At 41.0% G+C, this 22,055-nt stretch overlaps 1 protein-coding gene across 1 annotated transcript in view; it reads left to right on the forward strand.

Annotated features, from left to right (window-relative positions):
- LOC104626375 (leucine-rich repeat-containing protein 1-like) overlaps positions 1 to 19,051 on the forward strand; it is a 31,297-nt gene extending 12,246 nt beyond the window's left edge. The window contains exons 4-10 of the mRNA XM_010294289.1: positions 7,933 to 7,989; positions 9,522 to 9,585; positions 10,376 to 10,450; positions 12,238 to 12,382; positions 16,240 to 16,358; positions 17,427 to 17,510; positions 19,037 to 19,051. Coding sequence (XP_010292591.1) covers positions 7,933 to 7,989; positions 9,522 to 9,585; positions 10,376 to 10,450; positions 12,238 to 12,382; positions 16,240 to 16,358; positions 17,427 to 17,510; positions 19,037 to 19,051 — 559 coding nt within the window. The remainder of the gene's footprint in view (positions 1 to 7,932; positions 7,990 to 9,521; positions 9,586 to 10,375; positions 10,451 to 12,237; positions 12,383 to 16,239; positions 16,359 to 17,426; positions 17,511 to 19,036) is intronic.
- The last annotated feature ends 3,004 nt before the right edge of the window (positions 19,052 to 22,055 follow it).

Genomic DNA, 22,055 nt, shown 5'->3' on the forward strand with positions numbered 1-22,055 from the left:
TCCCCTATTGCATAGTGTGGGCATAAGGTCTCTCTCTTTAAATTATATTGGATTAATTTTATAAAAATTCATTAGTGCTTTTTATCATTCACACTGTAAAACAGGTTTCCAATCAAAAGTGACCAAACAAAGAGGCAGGAGACTGGTTAAAACTGACATTTGGGGGAAAAAAAACCCCAAACCTTTTAAGCTTAAGGTAGACTTTTTGGAGAAATAATCTTGTGGAAAAGGAAACTAGCTGCAATTCTGTACTATTTATAGGTACCATATAATGGATATGAATTCTAAGGTTCTTTCATGATAACTTTTTCTAATTATATGCCAGAGTTAAGCAGTAGTTGGAGGCAAAATAAGCATGTAATGTTGAACCTTTTAAAAAGGAGAGCAAAATGCATACCAGGAACGTATGGACCACAAACTACATGGTTATATGTTAACAGAACCTTAGGAAATTCAGGAAGCATAATCCTTCCTTATAAGGCTATTATTGCTTTTGTGGCATTGGAAATGTCATTACACCAAAAATCAACATGGAGCTGGTTCTTCAGAGACTGAGGAACGACACGGTGCTGGCAAGTATAATAACTGTGTGTGGGTGAAATTAGGTAGACTCAGGGAAGAACTGAAGTGATAGTTAACTCTGGAAAGGGGTGTGTGCTTACAGAAGCTCTTGAAATCCCTGAATTTTAAGCACCTAATTCTGTAGAATCATAGAATGGTTTGGATTGGAAGGGACCTTCAAAGATCATCTAATCCAGCCCTCCTGTTGTGGGCAGAGACATCTTTCATTAGATCTGGTTGCTCAAAGCCCCATCCAGCCTGACCTTTAACACTTCCAGGGATGGGGCATCAACAACTTCTCTGGGCAACCTGTTCCACTGCCTCACCACCCTCATTGTGAAAATATTCTTCCTTATCTAGTCTAAACCTACTCTCAGTTTAAAACGGTTGTCCCATGTTCTGTAACTACAGGCCATAGTAGAAAGTCTCTCTCTCCTCTTCCTTGTAAGCCCCCTTTATATACTGAAAGGCTTTCCTTATCTAGTCTAAACCTACTCTCAGTTTAAAACGGTTGTCCCATGTTCTGTAACTACAGGCCATAGTAGAAAGTCTCTCTCCTCTTTCTTGTAAGCCCCCTTTATATACTGAAAGGCTGCAATAAGCTCTTCCCAGAGCCTTCTCTTCTCCAGGCTGAACAACCCCAACTCTCTTAGCCTGTCCCCAAATCTGAGCCTTTCCTCACAGGAGATGTGTTCCAGCCCTCTTACCATTTTTATGACCCTCCTCTGGACCTGCTCTAGCAGGTCCATGCCTTTCTTGTGCTGGGGACCCCAGAGTGGGACGCAGTACTCTGGGTGGGGTCTGACCCCGAGGGGAGTAGAGGAGCAGAATCACCTCCCTCAACCTGCTGGCCACACTGCTTTGGATGCAGCCCAGGATTCAATTGATGTAGGAGTTGGAGTTTGGAGACTGGTCCTTTCAGGCTCTTTCTGCAGTCAATGGTACAATCAATGAAGAGAGGGTGAAGAGAAAAAGCTTCTTTTGGGAGTGACTTGGAAAAGGAGCCTATCCCAAAGGTATATGCTGTACCTTCAAATACTTATGGTGTGAGTAAGTGGCATTTTGAGAGCTGGCTAGTGACTGATGAACCCTGTCATTTCTGTAAGGAAAAAAAGCTGATAAATGTCAGGTTCTCCATGAATTGTCGCTCTGCAGCTGGAAGCCTTGTGCGATGGGAGAAGCTTAATGGGATCGTGTCAGATGAGAGACTAGTCACCTAACCGGTGTGTCCTGGGGCAGGGTCATACATGTTATGGGTAGTTTTATTTGGGCAGTGGGAATGGGCTGTAATATATTTAAATATGGCTAGTTTTGTGCATTTTGTATGCTGTTATCAGAGTACCACAGTTACCTTCTCATTTCTTGGAAGACCCTTGATAGACAGAAAAAACAGCATGTTCCTTTTCTGCACAAAAAATGAAATGAGTTGCCTGTTTTAAACTCCCTTCCTTCCCAGTCTAGTGTCACGATGAATATTGCAAAGTGTACGTGCTATGTAGGGATGCAGGGGCAGATGTTATCAAAGTAACAGTAATCTTCAGATGCTTACCCAGAGAACTGAAGTCCTTCTGGACTGGTGGAAATAGCCAGAATGTGGATTTCATATCTCATTTCTGTATGCTGCATCCTTGAACTGTGTTCTGTAGCCATTGCTAATGCTGCATAACAAATGTAATACAGACCAAATTCAAAATCTATACTGTGTTCTCACCTTAGCCATCCTTATTGTGTACAGCCTTCCCTTGTTCCGTATAAATACGGGGACCATGCCCGTTCTCCCATCTTTCCCTTCTTTTTGCAGTCTTTAAAAACGTGAGGAAGAAGTAAATTTTAGATTTTACATTCCCCTAGCCAGCTGAAACTTGCTGGAAAGGGTGCAGATGGAGCCATGTATTTTTGTAGGTGCCTTAGATCTTAATTTCTTCCAACTTTGCTTCCTTGTTTCCCAAAGCCTGACTTCTCATCTTGCATGCTCAGCTGTGTGGTGCTCCTGACGTAAGCTGCAAATGTGTGACTTCTATTATTCAAATAAGAAAAGACAGTTGTCCAGTTTTTATTGGCTAAGCATCTTTAGCTTTTATATTAGTCCTTTTATCATCTATCTTAATTTTCTCCTAGCTTTTTCCACACTTCTCTTTCCACCTTTGTAATTTCAACTTCATTTTCACAAGAAGATAGCATATGTCAAACTGTGCTTCCCAATGTTTTCCTCAGAAGCTTTTGCTGGTGTACCCCAAGGACTTGGGTGCTTCTAGTCCCGTTGCAGGGACTGGGATAAAAATGGGACTTGGAGAAAAATGGGATATATAGTGTTGTCTGTTGCCACTCTTAACGCTGATATTTCTGTCCCCTTTAATAGGGGAATGATGCAGCTGTTCCTGATAAAGCACTAGGGTAACTCATCTCGGTTTTGTATTTTATAATTTTACAAGACATAGTATATTTAACGTATGTGGTCCACTGAAAATGTAATTTCATCCTAGGTAACTAGGGAACATGTGTCTCTGTCTCTTTTTTTTTTTTTTTTAAACTGCACTTGATGTTGTTTTACCTATTGCAGTGAATTGCTGTTGTCCAGAGAGTCATGTGCTTTTGAAATGGTTATTTTGTAGGGCATGGTGCTACTGATAATCTTTCTGCAATTAACACAAAGGAAAGCTGACTTGCTTTGGAAGAACAGCAACGTGCTTTGGTTTTGATCTTAGTGGCTGTTTCTAGTCTTACTTTATTTTGGAGGAGACCACTGCGGTTGACATGGAGTATTTGTGGTGTTCCCTATCTGTAGACCGTGTTGGGTTGTGAGTTTCTCTCAAAACCTGACAGGAATGCACAGGATAGACACTTCAAACATTTATGGACTACTTTCTTGCTACTAGTTTTGTTTTCAGTTACTGATTTCACATTCTTTTCATTCTTCTAGCTCACATAGTGAATACCTATATCTACAGTTACTTTAGGTACAGCACTGAATAAGTGTATCTGGTTTGTACTGAAAATGACATTTTTAACCAGTGTTGTACCTTTTAAATTTGGTTTGGTTGCACCCTTACACCAGAAATCATCTGGAATGCTGAGATGGAAAACGTAATTATTTCAGTTACTGCATCCCCCACCTGGTTCAGCTGTTGCCTCATGCTCAGTAATTTCACACACATACTCAGTGTCTGAGGTGTGTGTGGTAGCTTTTGCGGTGAGAATTACTACAATATTAATGCTTTTTACAAACTTCTGTGAAATAGCTTCTTATGATAGTAGACTTGGAAAAGTACTTAGGGTTTTCTTGGGGGTTTTTCTTTTTTTTTTTTTTTCTTTATCCTTTAGAATATAGATGAACATTTTGCTTGTACATTTTCTGTTGGGTGTTTCTAGGGGAGCGAGGACTGTTTGTGTTGGAGAGCAGCTGCAATGCTCTGTGGTGCATTTGTGTTTCTAAATGCAGTTGGTGAACAGCCACTGATGGAACTGTGTCTCCTGTCTGAGTAGACTAGATTGCTGCTGCTTTTGTGTCTTACAGATTGAAACAGGTAACCCCCCCATGACTGATTTTCTCTCCTAAGTGAAGATTAGGATTAGGGAAAGACTCTGAAATTGTTAAAGTCTGGCTTCCTTAAGTTCTTTTCAGAGACTTCAGAAAGACTCTTGACTAACAGTGCAGCCATAAAATTAAGAGCAGAAGGAGAAGTAGTGATTTAGTATATTGTGAAAAATCTCTACTTGTAATTGAGAGGAAGAATTACACTTTCTAGAAAAAATGTGTTATTAAATCAGAAAACGTATTTGAAAAATAGCAAGTAATGTGGATTTTTCTTGCAAATGACTAAAAAACCCGTTTTTTAACATACCTTAAAAACAGAAAAATGTTAGTGAACATAGAATGTGTTCATGACCTGTTGGTAAATTTAATGAAGAGCTATACCTCTGCTCTGTAATGTGTCAGAGGTTGGTGCTTCAATGCATCAGCATGCCTTTTGTATGATGTTACTTTATACAAAAACTGTCACATTTTCCCATTTTAAATTGCAGTACACAGGTTTGCTGGGAGCTGCTTCTGTAAGTAGTTGAAATTTAAGAGTAGTGAGTAAAAAATTTCCTCTCATTTTCTGTCCTCTTTTTCAGATTGGGTCCACCTTGAACATAATATTTCAGGCTAATGGAGCAGCTTTGCTGGTATAAAGTTCATAGGCTTATTCTCTATTGTACACTACTTGGTGGGAAGCTTCATTTTGCCTATTGAGGTCCACTTACATTGGGTTTGGACTCAAGACCTTGGAAAAAGCAGAAAGGGCAGATTAAAGGGGTGGAGGGCAGCATCTTTGTTTTGTTCCAGGGTGGAGTTACAGTTGTGAGCAAGCTGTGGGTGAGAATAGCAGGAGTATAAAGCATTTCTTCTCCAGAAAGCTGTGTCATTTGAGATGAAGACATAAACCCATATGTAGCTGACTCCCATAAGAAGAGAACCTAGCCTGGGACTGTGATCGGCCACAGTCAGCCTCTGAAATGCATGGTACGTGGTTGGACTGGTGAGGCCGCACCTTGAATACTACGTTCAGTTTTGGGCACCTCACTACAAGAAGGACATTGAGTTGCTGGAGCGTGTCCAGAGAAGGGCAATGAAGCTGGTGAAGGGTCTGGAGAACAAGTCTTATGAGGACCGGCTGAGGGAACAGGGGTTCTTTAGTCTGGAGAAGAGAAAGCTGAGGGAAGACCTTATTGCTCTCTACAACTGCTTGAAAGGGAGTTGTGGTGAGGTGGGTGTTGGTCTCTTCTCCCACGTAACTAGCGATAGAGCAAGAGGAAAGGGCCTCAAGTTGCGCCAGGGGAGGTTTAGATTGGATATTAGGAAAAATTTCTTCACCAAAAGGTTGATCAAGCATTGGAACAGGCTGGTAGAGTCACCATCACTGGAAGTGTTCAAAAAATGTGTGGACATGGCACTTTGGCACATAGTTTAGTGGGCATGGTGGTGTTGGGTTGATGGTTGGACTTGATGATCTTAGGGGTCTTTTCCAACCTTAGCAATTCTATGATACAAAGACAGCTGTTGTTGAGTATCCACAAGGGCACAGCTACCCAGTGAGTCACAGAATCACTAGGTTGGAAAGGACCTTCAAGATCATCAAGTCCAACTATTAATCCAGCACCACCATGTTCCCTAAACCATGTCCTGAAGTGCCACATCCACACGTTTTTTGAACACTTCCAGAGATGGCGACTCCACTACTGCCCTGGGCAGCCTGTTCCAATGCCTGACCACCCTCTCGGTGAAGAAATTTTTCCTAATGTCCTTGTAGCGCTGCTGGCTTGGGCAGTACAGATGCCTTCCTTGTACCTTCTTGGCAGTTGTACTGGCCCAGTTGTTCAAGGGGATTTATTCTATGTTTGATTAGGAATCTGTGTTACTCTTTTTGCTGGGTTATTTTTAAGCAGGATCAATTGCCTGAGCTGATTCACTGGCCTGCCCCGGTTTAATGATATGATGAGGCTGGTTAAGGTGGTGGTTCGCAAGTTGTTGCTGTTGATCGTGGTTTTGCTGACAAAGATTTTTGTTTAACCACAGCCAAAGTGGTGTCTGATGTAAGAAGAGAAATTAAGAGATTGCACCATTTTACTCTTCAACACTTCAATGCGATGGGGAGGGAGATAAGGAGATGCGGGGTGATCTGTAAACACAAGATGGGAAGGCAACTTGGTGGTGTGTGCATCCTTTTTGAATTCGCGTGATAAAAGTGAATCATGGATCTCACCTAATATGAGCTTGAAGAGAAAGTGTGAAATTCAAAGGAAGATTGGACTAGATTTCTAGAAAACGTGTAAACAAAAATGTAATGTCAGTCTGTGGGTGGCAATGTGAGTAAGAGCAGATCCACGTTCCTCTCGGAGAGAAACTGTTCTCCATCACCCCTTCCCTCTCCCCTTCCACTGGTTTGGTTTCTGTGAGGATGTCATACCATATCCCATCTTGACTTGTGTTGTATAGTGTTAAAATTTTTATGTGAGAGTTTTCTCTTGTGTCGTTAGAACGATGGCTTCCTTATTACCTTCTTTCTGTCAGATGATTTTGAGTGGCAGTAGCTGATTTATTCTCACTTATCTTTTAATTGAATTTGTAACAGGCTTCTGCTAAAATATCTTCACCTATATGGTATGTTTTAACTGCATTTCTTCTAGAGGAATACAGAACCCACTGGGTAAAATATGCTTATTTTAAAAGCTGGAGAGGACTACTGAGACCATAATCAAGACTTCTGTGAGATTTTGTTCACTGTTTTCTGAATGTAATACAAAATAGGTGCTTGAAAAAAGGATGTATTTTTCAGTCACTATCCAAAGTCGATCCATGAAAAAATCTTCTTTTCCCTTTAATAACTCATTACATCTCTTACGTTGCTTTCCCTGTTTACATAGCTGCCTTGGAGTTACAATATGAAGGTTTTTCTTTAGTTTTACTCTGTGTTACCAGCTGCTTTTTTACTGGGGATAACTAATGATCCTGTAATTCAGTATGTTGATATTGTTCAAAGTGAAGACAAATACTTCAGTTTGATGTGGTCTGAGTACATGGGCTTGTTTGTTTGTTTGTTTGTTTTTTTTTACTTAAGGTATACAGACAAAACCAATTTGGGTTTACATTTAACATGTGTTTCAAATTTAGTGGAGTTCCTTTTTTAATCTAGATTTTACTTAAGGCTTAGCACACAGTCCCCCTTCCCTGCACCCTAGGACAGAACGTATTCTGCTGTAGGAAACTACTTATTTGCAGTCACCATATCTGATTTTTATTTTTCCCTGGGACGCTGGAGGATTAGAGCAGATTATAGCGTTGGGATAATGTCTGACTCCTTGTGTTCCATTTACTAATAAATAAACCCCTGAAAAATCTGAATGTTGCTATGGTGATATTAGTAAAAGCCTGGGATATGGAGTGAGCCGCTTAGAAGCATAATGTCACTTACAGTAATGAGCATGCCATCATTAGAATAGTGATGGGTTTGCCTGATGCTCTGTAACTTTGATAGGTCATGCCAGATTAAGCATGTAAGCGAGTAAGTAAGTGCAATTCGTATGAATATGCTCTGTTCAATAACTTGCAACTACTGACCTTTTAACAAATGGAAATTTGTGTTTTATCTGTTTACGTTCTAGCTTTAATGTGTTAAAATATCACTGAGAAACAAGCAATAACTTCCAGTCTTTTTATACTGCCTTTCACATGATGGTCTTGTTGAATTAAAACAACAAAAAAAAATCAGTTCACAGCAATTTTGATTTAAAATGTGTAAACACACACCTTTCTTCTGAAAGTGTGGAATATAAAAAGTAAGATTGCATTAAAATGTGGTTTGTTTTTTGCTTTGTTTTTTTTTTTTTTAGTCTTTATAACCTGGCTTCGCTGGAACTTAGAGAAAATTTGCTGACATATTTACCTGAGTAAGTGACATTTCATGTGTTTGATTACATTAACAGAAAATGTTCTTATTCTTAGAATCTGCTAACATTCTGAAACCGAATGACAGCTAGGAAAAATACTGAGCTCTGATTGACAACACGTATGAGATACAGCTTTGTTTCAGCAACGCCTAGTTATATCCATTACTTCTAGTTGTACTTGCTTAGTAGCAGGAGCCTGCAGTCTGTGCAATTGGTTTTGCTCTGTAAAAATATTCTGTATAAAATGCAGCAGCACCAAACATTTCTTCCTGCATTGACCGAGCACATCAGCAGTGGGAGTGGTGGTTTGGGTTGTTCTCATGCTGAAATTTCATAACTATGAAAGTAGGGTAATAGGCTCTCAGAGGTTTCCACTCTAGACCTTCATAGCATTTAAATAAGTGTTCATGTTCAAGGCTACGTAGCCAAAAGCTTCCAAAACCTGCAGATCAAAGCCTTGGGGACAAACTAGGCCTAATGATGTCTGAAGTCTGACTCCACCCACCATGATTTTTGGGGAAAAAAAAAAAAGATACCTATAGATGTATCTGTGCTGTCTGTACTGTGGCAGAGGAATTGGTGGTCTTTTGTATGATTAATCTGGTATTTTGGGGATCCTATTTGCCTGGAAGAAGCCTTTTCTTTTTCTGGTGAAGGAGTTTCCTTCCTTCACTACCTGGCTGCTTCTTGCAAGAGTTTTGGTGACTCCTATTCTGCTTGTTTAGATAATTTAATAGATACTGTAATAGATTTAACCTGTTTTAATCAGAATCTCTTCCCTAGTTGCTTTGGGGCCCTTTTTTCTTGTCAGTCTACCCAGTACCTTGGTTGTGGCTGTTGATAGCCATGAGCCATGAGGCACTTCAAGTGTCTGTGGTCAGAAGATATGAATTGCTAGCTAGGTTTTGCCATGAGGTGTCAGAACGAAACCTCACAAATGTTGACAATTTTATTGCTCCTGGAAAATTCTGACTGTCAATAACGTAGCTGACAACTCTCACTGGCTTTCGTGCTACTGCAGCTTTGGGGAAGGTAAGCAAAAGCTCTACAACAGGCTGTTTTTGAAGTAGAAGGATGGCCCTCTGTGTCTGTTAGTGTTCAGAGAACTTCTTTTACATCCTTTTGGGCTTTCCCCTGTTTGCATTTTCATATCCAACCTGAAATACTTTAGAAATGGATAGATCATGTTGAGAAGATACATGATGGATTTATTGAGTCTTGAGTCACACTGTTACATGTGATCACTATAAGGAATTTTTATCCAGTTGCATAACTGTAAATTCCCCTGAAAAATAAATCTAACCAACTATACTAAACTATGTGGCCCTCATTTTGAAGGGCATACTGACAAGCCAAATTATTTTTTCAGTAAGATACTACTGCAAATAGTCTATGCCTAGTAAAATAACTGTCTGTCTATAATATGTTGTAATTTGAAATACGGGTTTCAGTAAAATGAGCTCATTCAAATACATGGAGTTTCTGTTGCTTTAGTCTGATGTGGTTTTGTTTTGACTTATCTCATCTCACAGATCACTTGCCCAGCTGCAGCGACTAGAAGAACTTGATTTAGGAAACAATGAACTTTATCACTTGGTAAGAGAACGTGCCACTGAAGGTGCATGTTGGTCTTGTTTTACGCATCATTTAGATTAAATAGATCGTAGGATATCCAAAATTGAAGAAAGAAAAATGTATAGAGGGAAAGTTTTTTTTATACGTGCAGATGAATTTTGGCAGTGAGTTGGTGCTTCCCGTATCTGCTTAGATACGGGAAGATATTGCTTCCCGTTCAGCATAATATTACTTTATCCAAAAAACTGCAGCTGATCTCTAGAAAATGAGAGCACTGCACAGATTTTTTTTCTACAGAAAGAAAAACAAGTGGAAGGGCATAAACTCTTGTCTGCACTTGCAATTATGATGAACACATGGGCTTCTGTAGGGAACTCGACAGGCTGAGTGCAGATGAAAGCTCAGCTATTTCCGGGGTGGGAGTAGGAATCTTTGGGAAAGGGCTGAGGCAAACTGTTGAGGGTTGCAGTGTCTGGCATTGTGGCAAATACACCTACCAAAAGATATCTGTCATCTCCCTTAAGCTGACTCAATTAAATGTTGGATTTGCAGTAGATTAAGAGTGTGCATGCAATTTGTTAGTGCATGTCAGGTAAAGTATGGTAGCTTGGTAGCTTGTTAAGCTATAACAATTAATTTGTATGATGGAGTTCCCAAATGCTTACAGTCACCCTTGCTGCATTTAACCATGGTACCTCTAAATAGTGCTTGGAGTAAGGTTTGGTTTACTCAGACTGTAATTACGGGGTGGCCGTTTGGTTTTGACTTAAAGCTGCTATGCTACTTAACATTATTACTTTTTATGCTATAGCCAGAAACAATTGGTGCACTTTTCAATCTTAAAGACCTCTGGTTGGATGGAAACCAATTAGCCGAAATACCTCAGGTAAAGATGAGTTGTACTGATACTGTTTTGAAGATGCTTTTAAAAGAAAACCTTTTTGTTCATACCTAAAGGGAGGTGATTTAAAATAGAATAATCTTCTCAGTTCACTTTGCCTGGGTTTGGTTTTGGATGCGTGAGGGTTTTCTCTCAACAAGTTCCTCTGCAGTGGATTGTACATGATATCATATGTTGTCAGACATTTTCTTTTAAACATCTTGATAAAGGAATCATTCCCTAATTGGCACATTGTTCAATTTATAGGATGACACATCCTCTGTTTACAGTCCTGGCCCAATGATCAGGGAACCACTAGTTGGCTGAGTTAACCCTGAGCTCTTGTATCTATCTAAATTGCAGTTTTGACAGTTTGAGGATGAAGCTTCTTTTGCAGTCATTATTTTCCATTCACATACAGTGTTTGGGAGAAGTACAATAATAGAACTGTTGCCATAAATAGAAATTTTGATTTATGCAGGCAAATCCCCCATCTGACATCAGTCATGGGATGAGGAGCCTTAGCATTTAAAGCTTACAGCACTCTAAATTCCCTTTCCTAAGAACTGTGATAACACGTGGGATGGTTTCTTTTCCCTCTTTTCCTTTAAAGCCAAGTCAAAACCTGTTTTCTCCTGTTCCTCATGCAGTTTGCTGTTATTTGCTGTATTACTCTCATTGTCAACAGTGTAACTTGGAAATCAGTTACAGTTTAGTGGGCTTTGTTGATTTTGTTGTTGTTGGCTTAGCCTAATAATTTTTAAGTAGATGTAGGTAAACACTGATAATCATTCATAAAAGGTCAAGTGTGACTTCAGCAGCTGTTTTTATTGAAGCTGGCCATTATTGTGTATTTTGTCTAATGTGCAAAAGATGAAATTGTAGGATAAAGGGTGTGTGTGTGTGTTGTAATGAAACATCCTCTTGAGAGGCAAACATTTCTAAAATAAAAGGACTGATCTTGTGAGTTAGGATCAAGGCTGTCACTGTATGAAAATTTCATATATGTAAAAGTAAAAAAAAAAAAAAAAAAGACACGTCTGCCCCAGCTATTCTGTTCTCTGAAAGATGATTTGGATGACTAAAATGAGAACTATTATAGAGCATATATAGAGGTGTCTCTGTACACAGGGAATGGCAGGGTGCTCTGATGGCTAATGAGGACAAAGGTATTTCTCTGTCAGACTTTTAAGATAACTGGTGGATTACCATTGTAAAAAATTAAGTAATCATTAATAATTATAGATGATGGCAGTATAACTTGGCAGTTCAAATATGCTTGCTAGAGCAACACTCCCAATTCCTATTTCTACATTTGTTGCAGTTGGGAGATGTGAAGATATGAAATCCCTAGATGTCATGGCATGTTGCTGTATCAGACAGGAGAGACTAATCCTAATTTGCCTAGGGTTAATTGGGAGGGGCAGACTTTTAATTACGTGGCGGTTGATAATCTGTAGTTCTGAAAAAAAAACTTTGCAGCCTTTACTTGAGGAAAACTCCAGTTTTGGCTGGTGCTTGCCTGGGTGTGCACAGCATACCTTGTCTGACTACTGAAGCCAGTCTTAATAGTTAGAATAAGAAACTGTGACTGAGTCACTTGGTTGGTTAATCATATGTAAAATGCAATTGTTTACTTTTTTTCTGCATTTAGAGGTCATACAAAGAATGGCCAATTTAGAGGTCATACAGAGAATTACTTTTCTTTCTGGAATTTCATTGTGATGGTACATTTTTCAAATTGCTTTGTTACACGTTTGGGCATGACTTAAATTTTTTGTATTGTATCGCAGGAAGTAGGAAACCTGAAAAACCTGCTTTGTCTGGATGTTTCTGAAAATAAATTAGAATGCCTTCCTGAAGAAATTAGTGGTCTGACTTCTTTAACAGACTTGCTTGTTTCTCAGAATTTACTTCAGGTCTTACCTGATGGCATTGGTAAGTACAAGGTGAATGCTAACACGCAGAACCATTTAATCCACTGTAAATTGGAAGTAGTTTGTTTTCAAGTCTTTTGAAGTCTTTTTGTGCAAGAGATGGATGAGCTTGTCAGCTTTTTTTTTTTTTGCTTAGTATGAAATGCTTTATTAATTTAGCATTTTAATTGTCTGCATAATGACTACCTCTTAATCCTTTTTTTGGTCTTTACTTGATACCTACCTGAACAAGATAAAAGTTAATTTATTATCTGTTCCTACTGTATCCACATCACCGTCATAACTCTTTAATATTGTAAAATTCTAGCTTGTAACATGTTGTAGGTCACTTGACAAGACTGACTGACTTTATCACTACAAAAAATACATCCTTTTTAGTGAGGATGCGCAAGTATCTTCAATTGGACAATGTGATTAATCCTGTACTGAACCCAGTGAAAGGCTGTTCCAGCTTCAGCCCATTACTCCTCACTCTGGAGGATCCAAACTACAACCTTTCTGTGTCTGACCCCTTAAAACAGGCTTAATAACTGAGTGTTTTCTGAAGCATTACCAGTGCCTTTTTAAAATACATGTTTTTACCCCTGCAGTAGTTGTGACAAGTGGTCAGCGAGGCATTGTTTCTCTACTACTCATCACCTGGTTTTTTGGAGTTTCACGGTGCAAGAGTATGCCGCCTTCTTGCAAAAAATCTCCAGGTTCCTCCCCCCGCCCCCCCCCCAAAAAAAATAAAGGTGTAGGGGAAGGAGGGCTTCTGAACGTGGTTTAACTGGGAACGTGGAAAACAATGGACAGACTTGCCCTTTTCCATATGCTACATGAGTCTAAGTAAAGAGAAATGTTTTTCTAGTAGTTAAACTTTGGGGAGTGGGGTGAATACAGTGGGTCCTACAGTTGGCTAGCGTGTGTTTGGTAGAGACTTGTAGCAGCCCTCTCTGATGACCTGAGCTGGCTAGTACAGTTGTTGTACATCAGAAGTGGAGCTGTACCTTCTGAAACGCTATGACCCATGCAGTCTGCCAGAGGGGAGTTTGTCTATTACACCAGCTGGTGAACAAGAGGAGCTGCTGCTTGTTGAGAATCCTGTTAAATGGATATCCTTTGCTGAGGAAGGCAATTGCAAAGGGCCAGGCCATTTCACCCTCAGCAAGCTTGCAGATAACACCAAGCTGAGCGGTGTGGTTGACATGCCTGAAGGATGGGATGCCATCCAGAGGTACCTGGACAAGCTTGAGGAATGGGCCCATGTGAAACTCATGAGGTTCAACAAGGCCAAGTGCAGGGTCCTGCACCTAGATTGGGGCAACCCCTGGTATCAACCCAGGCTGGGAGATGAAGGGATCAAGAGCAGCCCTGTCGACAAGGACCTGGGGCTACTGGTGGATGAAAAGCTGGACATGAGCCGGCAATGTGTGCTTGCAGCCCAGAAGGCCAACCGTCTCCTGGGCTGCATCCAAAGTAGTGTGGCCAGCAGGTCAAGGGAGATGATTCTGTCCCTCTACTGCGCCCTGGTGAGACCCCACCCGGAGTCCTGCATCCAGCTGTGGAGCCCTCAGCACAGGAAAGACATGGACCTGTTGGAGAGGGTCCAGAGGAGGGCCACAAAAATGACCAGAGGGCTGGAACACCCCTGCTGTGAGGACAGGCTGAGAGAGTTGGGGTTGTTCAGCCTGGAGAAGAGAAGGCTCCGGGGAGACCTTATTGCAGCCTTCCAGTACTTAAAGGGGGCTTATAAGAAAGATGGGGACAAACTGTTCAGTAGGGCTTGTTGCAACAGGACAAGGGGTAATGGTTTTAAAGTAAAAGAGGGCAGATTTAGACTACATAGAAGGAAGAAATTTTTTACAATGAGGACTGTGAAACACTGGCCCAGGTTTCCCAAAGAGGTGGTATATGCCCCATCCCTGGAAACATTCCAGGTCAGGCTGGACGGGGCTCTGAGCAACCTGGTCTAGTTGAAGATGTCCCTGCTCATTGCAGGAGGGTTGGACTAGATGGCTTTTAAAGGTCTCTTCCAACCCAAACTATTCTATGATTCCGTTCTATGGTTTCAGTGCAGGCTTAGTTTGCATGTGCATTTTGTAACAGTTTCTGGATATAATTTTTTTACAATGGCAAAAAAAAAATTGCTACTTATGTGTGTATAATAGCTTAGTTGTGCTTGGATAATTGGGTAGGGCTACAGTATTTACTCCTTTTGTGTAATATTGGAACTTATTATGTGAAATGGAGAAAATCTGATATTGTGGTTGAAGTGAACCTCACTGGTCTCTCTAGAAGCTACTGGGAGGAGCTCGGCTGATCACCAAATTGTTGGTGGTATTGGTGGATCTGCAGAGCCCTCAAAGCAGGGCTCTCACCAACACCAGCAGATTAGGTCAGCTGTGGCCATGTCTCACTAAGCCTTTAAAGCTGCTGACAAAGGTGGCTTCAGAACCCCCTGGGCAGCCTGTGTCAGTGCTGCACCATCTCCCCATGAGGAAGCTTCTCCAGATGGGACCTCCCATGTTTCAATTTGTGGCCATTAGTGGCTCATCTTCCACTGCGGAGCAGAGTTTGGCTCTATCGTCTCTGAAACTGCCCTTCAAGTAGTTGTGGGCTGTTCCTAGATGCCTCCTTGGCTGCTTCTCTGCTGGAGTCAACAAAGCCAGCACTCTTGGCCTCAGCTCACATGTGCCGTGGTCGTCTTGATAGCTTTCTACTGGGCCCCCATCAGCATCTCACTTGGACTGAGGAGTCGGGTGTGAAGACAGGACAGGACATGAAACTGTGCATAATTTTAGAGGTGTGGCCTCACTGGTGCCAAGTACATGGGATAGAGTAACTTCATTGATCTTCTGGCTGTAATTCTCCTAATGTGATCCAGACAGTGTTTACTTATTTTTGGTGAGAGCTCACTGCTTGCTCATATTCAGCCTGGTGCCCACTATAGCCCCCAGGTCCTTTCCAGTAGGGCTCTTGTACAGCCCATCACTTCCCAGCCTATACTGGTGCATGGATTTATTCTGCCCAGGTGTGGAGCTCTGCACTTCTCCTTGCTGAACCTCGAGTTTCTGTGTAGGTTGCTATCTTTCTGTGTATTAGCTGTCTCTTCATGTTTTAGCATTGTCAGTGAATTTGATGTGCCAGCCTATTACAGCTCTTTTGGACCATGTGGGCATGGGCAGGGAGGTGTCAGCAGCTAGTGATGTCTCCTGAATTTTCTGTCTTGCGCTCTGCCTGGGTCAGCTCTGCTTTGCACCAAAGGCTGTTCTGGCACGAAGGAGCAGAACAAGGTGAGCTTTCTGCTCTGAAACAGTATTTTGTCCTTCCTGAGGAGAAGACCTTCAAAGAAGTTTGGTTGCTATTCTAAAAAATAAACTTGGGTTTCATGTCTGACTGACTGGGTTCTATATTAGGACAAAGAGACCTTGATCCTGTTTGGGTTTGGGCTGTCACTTCAGTGCAAGCCTTTCCTTCTGTGGCTGAGTAGGCGTAGGTGATCTTCTGAATACTTCTTTATTAATAAACATTGTATAGTTGAGGAAAAAATAGATAATTTTCTCCTGTGTATAGGCCTTTGGGTAGACATGTCCTTGACATTTACATAGGGTACCATTCAGATTGCAACTTTAATACAATGTAATATGCTTAAATACTGGATATGGATATTTATATTGCACATGAATTCAGTGATGTTATAAAGTTGCAAAAATAGTGCAAATGAAGCAGGGCTTGAATGTTTTTCTTTTACCTGAAAAAAACTATTCATTGTGTTAGAGGATTTCTAAAAGTTTAGCAGCACTAAAATTTTCTGTAATTAAAGCAGGTATTGGAAGATTCTAAGCTAAACAAACACGTTGTTCTTTTCTGTCCCAGGAAAATTGAGGAGGCTCTCTATTTTGAAGGTTGATCAGAACAAACTTATTCAACTAACAGATTCAATTGGAGACTGCGAAAGCCTTACTGAACTAGTTCTAACAGAAAACCAACTGCAGGTAAGCATGGTCATGGTTGCTCAAATGGCTGGCAGTAATAAGACTTGCTGCTATGTGCTGAATCACTTACTTTGTAAGGTTACTCACCCTTGCTACTGCTAAGTAGCAAGTTTCCTTTAAATGCATCTTATTTCTTACTTGTTAAATGAATGCTGAAGATCAAGTTGTGTGTAGTAACAGCCCGCCCTTCCAAAGACTTAAAGAATTACATATTCACTCTTGAATCTTTCATGACCAGTAAGGGAATTGGAGCACATGGAGTGCAGCTATCACTTTGTTGTGTTTTTAACGTGGAGTTTCTGCCATGTTGTGTTATTGCCAATGTTTGCTGTGCATTATCTGGATCAGACTTGCTGGAACTGAATAGGAGCCCCGAGCACTGCAGAGTTGCTGTTCCTTGCTCTGCTGATCTACTCCAGCCAAGTATTACATATGATATATGGTCAATTAAAATAAAATCTCAGACTTTCTTCCAATAAGTGTTTCCTTCCACTATTCTGAAACTGCCTTCACGTGACACTGACGCTTGGAGAGTAGAAGTGTTTATAAAAATCTAGGTTTGAGCATTTCTTAAGTTAGGCTGGTGCTTGTCTGAGTTAGGAGCTTAAGCCTGTTGGAAGGATGCCTCTCTAGAGGTCAGTTCATAGCACCTAAGTTAGAAGCTTGCCTCTCAATTAGCTGTTCAGGGAGCCTAACGTTAGATAATACGGACATTCTGCATACAGCTTCTGCACACAACTGTCTTGTGTCTATCTTCTTGGTGCAGAGAGAATTCATGAGTGAATTTGTATTAGAAACTGACATTCCTGGACATTTCTTCTGGAAGAAAAAACCTTAGCTCTCCTTTGGAAGGCCTGGTAGTAATGAGGGTTAACTGCATTCCAATTTTGCAAATTAATCAGTCTACTGAGTCTATTAAATAAAATTAATTCTATTAAATAAATAATCTATTAAATCTATAAATAAGTCTGTTAAGTCTATTAAAATTAATTTAAAGTGAGATAAGGTTTGTTCTGACTCTGAATTTACAAATCCTCTTTGCACATTACTTTGTTTTTGTTGGCACAGTCATTGCCGAAGAGCATTGGAAAACTAAAGAAGCTGAACAATTTGAATGCTGATAGAAACAAATTAACATCTTTGCCCAAAGAGGTAAGTTTTGTGTGGTTAACTCTCAGAGATGTGATTGTACACACAGAAAACTCTTGATTTCAAATGCCTACAAGAAGTAGCAGGCAGCTTTGATCCACTGGGTATTCTTCCCAAACGCATCACAACCAGAAACTTGTTCATCATATCTGAACAGCAGCTGTGGTGATTTGGTGGCTTGGAAGTGCAAAATGTCTTTGTAGTTGAACAAGAAGGCTCAGGTCTAATTAGCTTCTAAGTAATAATTCTTAGTGTGGGTGTCAGGTCCAGCACTATTTGAAGACTGGGAGTTCTGTTAGAGTGAATGCATGTAAGCATCAACATGCCTCTTCTTCTTGTAGAGTAAAAATAGTACGGGAGTCTTCCTTGCCTCACTCTTGTGAGCAATAGCAAGGGGAAGGTTTCATATTCTGAAAAATGATTCAGAGACTGTTTTGACAGTCTTTTTGGTTTTGGAGATCTCAGGACTACTTTTGCCTTTAAATATGAGTACCTGATGTGACCAAGATCACTGGTACCTCAAATCTTACAGCTATGATCACTAGGACTTCTTGTCTGTCCTAACAGTATATGGAATGAAATGAGGCTAGAATTTCTGTTGTGAAACTAAATACAATGAAGGCCTTACAAGTTCGGTTCAGCAGTAAATTCTAGAAAGAGGTCAGGGGAAGCAGCATCCTGTGGTTGGAGCATGGGACTGTGAGTTGGTTCTGTTTGCACTGCTGTTTCTCTGTGATTTTTGTCCAGGTAGTTCTTCCCCTTAATTTTCCTATCTGTGTGACTCCGAGGTCGTAGCTTTTGTTCACCACTTTCAGTCACTTCAGGAGCAGGTGGCAGTTGATGGATGGGGACTGAGAAGTGTACCAGCTCTGACTAGTGAGCACACACTTTTGCTCAGGCCCGCTTACTTACGGAACTTGGACAGCCTGAGGAGGAGGAAGCAAAGTGGTTGGGAACCAGGAGATGGGGGAACGCCGATGGTCTGGAGAGGAGGGATCAAGCAGGGGCAGAGGATGCTGCTGTGGCACTAGCAGCAACTATTTCCAGTGGCCCAGGTCTGAGCTGCCACAGGTTGGTCACCGGATCGGGGCTCCATGATAGCCCTTATTGCTCCTTTACAGATTGGCTTGTAAGCTTATGTTTGACGGGGCGGGAGGGTGGGGAAGGTGAGGGAGGGAAGAGAAAATGTGAGTCCTGCAGCTCCTCTAGCAGGACAGCGTCTCCTCTGCAGAGGTGCTGCTGATTCTGAACATAAAATTGCAGAGGGTGTACCCAGACGGGTTGCATAAATACTAGCAAGAGGCAGGACCTTAGGAAAACTGTTCCTGAGTTGGGAATGGCAATTTTGATCTTGCGCTCATTCAGCAGAAAACTTTCCACATCTTTACAAAGAACTTAATACATTACACAGGCGTCCTAAACTATCTGCAGTTGAGACTTGTACAGTTTTGTGTTTAGTCCACCTTTAAGCACAGTCACTCTGAGTTTGTTATAGCGGGTAAGGTTTTTCTGGTACACCTTATTTGCAGATTGGTCATGAATAGCTTATGTAGTGTTTAAGCATTTTTCTTAGCTAATGAAGTTCATGGTATTGGAGACAGTGCATGAGAGTGAGCAGCATGGCTTGGAAGGAGCAGGGGCAGGAGCAGGTGAGAGGGGAAGGAGGATCAGCTTCAGAAGCAGGTAAAGCAGGGTGAATATGGAGTGTGTCTGTTTGGGGGGAATAACAGGGTCAGGGGCTTCGTGCAGAACAGTAAAGGGGTTGATGCTGAACAAGAAACTAGAGACTTGGAACCAGAAACGCGTTTCAGAGGTTCAAAGTGTTGCCCAGTTGGTGAAGGAGTTGGGGATATCAAAGGGTGAAGAACAAGAATGTGTGTGGAGACCATTAGTGCACGTGAGAGGGGAGGGGACACCTGCACAAGGGGTGGGGTAAAGTCCGGGATGAGTCTGTGTTTGGAGAAGGCGGGTGATGAGGAAATTGAAGGTGTTATCTGGAATGAGGTGAGCTGGGAAGTTGTAGATTGTCCAGTAAATAAAGATGGGAGAGGGTGGTTCCCAGGGAGCTTGGCAGAGAAACAGAGGAACAGAACTCCTTGGCATGCACTTCTTTGAAACAGAATATTTTTTTTTCCTGTAAAGGTCTCCACACCTATGTATCTTTCTCATTAGAGCAAACACTTTGAAGTTATGTTTAGCGTAAGATTTCCAGAATGTTTCTTTAAAGTATGTTTTGCTCTGTGGATTTAAAAAAAATTTTTTACATTGAAAGGAAATCAGGCCTTCTCCAGCTGGAGGGTCATATCCACCCTCTAGATTGGGGTATTTGAATTCCAAGGTGGTAACAGTAACAAATAGAAAACATATACAACTGATGCAATGGTTTGTCTCACAAATACTGTTAATATGCATGTATTGCAGAACCTACCGTCTAACTAAAGAGACTTTTCAATTTCAGTTTTTCAGGTCTCAGTTTCAATTCCTTGTCCTTAGGCTGTGCAAGAAAACAATTTTCCGTCAAAGTCTTTAGGTTGCCTTCTAACAGTGCTGAAATGCTAGTGTCGAAAACAGAAAGAAATCTACTTCTCTCTGCTCATGTTCCATCTGTTCCTGGAGCTGCATTTTCTTTCTGTAGAATTTTTCTTAACCAGTAGCTTTTTTGCTTTAAGCCAAACATGAATAGTTCTGTGGTACAAGTTTTCTGGTTAAAATTCAGAGGAATTCATTGAAGAGTCATATTTCATAGCTCTAAGAGAAAAAAGTTCTTTGTAAAAAGAGTGCACAAGTATAACGAGTACTGTTTGCTGTAACACAAAGCATCCACAGGAGCAGCTGCAGGGGTGCTGATATGGCAAAGATCTGAATTCTGAGTTTCCCTTTGGATGGCAGGGAGGAACACTTTGGTGTCTTGGTGAAATGTTCTGTTTCTATTTTCCTTCTCATCATAACTGACTTGGAACAAAAACACCAAAATGCCTTGGTAGAGCGCTTAAGGAAAGCTGAAAAATGTGTCACCCTTTTCCTGTCCTTTGGAAGGTTCTGCTTAACAGTGAGAAACCTTATCATCTTTTCCATTTATTTTCATCCCAAACTGACTAATTAATATTTCAAGCCAGGCATGAGCTTTTGAGAGCAATCATTTTCAACAATGTTGCCTGCTATGAGTTGCTTAAGATATGTCCTGAGATAGTATAGCAAAGATTGGGGTCTCAGACCTTTGCACATCGATCAGTACTAGTACTTGTACACTGGTTCCTCCTCCACAGAAGCTGTGCCAGATGCGGAAGTAGAGTATGCACTGCAGATACTCGTGTTCGGTATCTTCTCCTCTTTTCCTTCCTGCTTTCTCTTGTTCTTTCTGTGCCTTACAGGGTGCTAGAGCAGCTGTGCATTTGTGGTCTTCATCCTTACAAGAAATGAGTGTGGGACAGGCCTTTACTGGTTTCTGTTGGAGAGGACAAAGACATAAAGTCTGGTGGCATGCATATAGAAAGAATGGAACTCTGCTAGGGAGAAGAGTCCCTGTAACCAACACCATATCTACCTGCTGGTGTCTCTGTCCTTCCCTCCAGAATTATTCCTGTAGCAAAGACAGCTGTTGTAGATAGGATGGCAAAAGTGATGTGCCTGCTCTAATATAACCTGGTGAGATAATCTAAGAGTTTTAGCTTTTTTTTGTGGTGGTGTGGGGTTTTTTGGTGGTTTGGAGGGGAGTTTTGTTTTGTTAGCAGTTTTCTAGGATTAGATTTTGGGTCAACTTGTCAAACCATTACATTGCCAGATTGTTTCAATGCATGCTTGTAAAATGAGTCCCTACCTTTTAGTGCAAGATTTCTTGACTTGGGATTATTGAGGAGTTTGTATGCAAACACTGCTTCAAAGTTTCCTGGTTCAAAGGTTTTTCTGTATCGAGTGCCAATATATAAGGTAAAACGTGGAACAGCTGAATGTATGACCAAGACTTGAGTCACTGACAGATTTCATCTTCAGTATCTCATCTTGCAGCTCGATCCCTTTCTCACTGAACTGAGTGGTGAAACAGACTTCAGCAAGAACCGAGAATGTCTAAACCTGTTCATAGTTACAAATGTTTTTCCCCTTAAACTTGAAAGACCTGCCTGGTGACTCTTTGGTATTGAAATCCCACCCTGGAACTGGAACGCTGGTGAAACTGGTGTGTTGATTTTGGCACTTGCATAAATAACCTCCTTGGAATGTTTTCCAGTTCATGCGCTTTTGTTAATGAGTCTCTACAACCTGCAGAGATCTGGTAATGTGTCCTTCCTGGCTCTGAGGTATATTGTGAAAATTATTACTACAGTAGGTAAAACTGCAGGGTTGGTTTTTTTTGGCAGTAACTGTGCTTTTTACGTTTTTCTTTTTTTTTTTTTTTTCCCCAAACAAACTGTGGCCTCCTTGTTGTTTCTGGTTTTTAACTTCCGATGTCCCGTCCCTTCCCTCGTTTGTGTAAAAGTGTGTGTTTGTGTGTCTCAAAGGGAAGAGGCATTAAGGAAAAATGCAGGAAAACTTGTCTTGACTCAGAGGGCA

Source organism: Phaethon lepturus, unplaced genomic scaffold (genome assembly GCF_000687285.1).
Source record: "Phaethon lepturus isolate BGI_N335 unplaced genomic scaffold, ASM68728v1 scaffold1939, whole genome shotgun sequence".
NCBI classification, from domain to species: Eukaryota; Metazoa; Chordata; class Aves; order Phaethontiformes; family Phaethontidae; genus Phaethon; species Phaethon lepturus.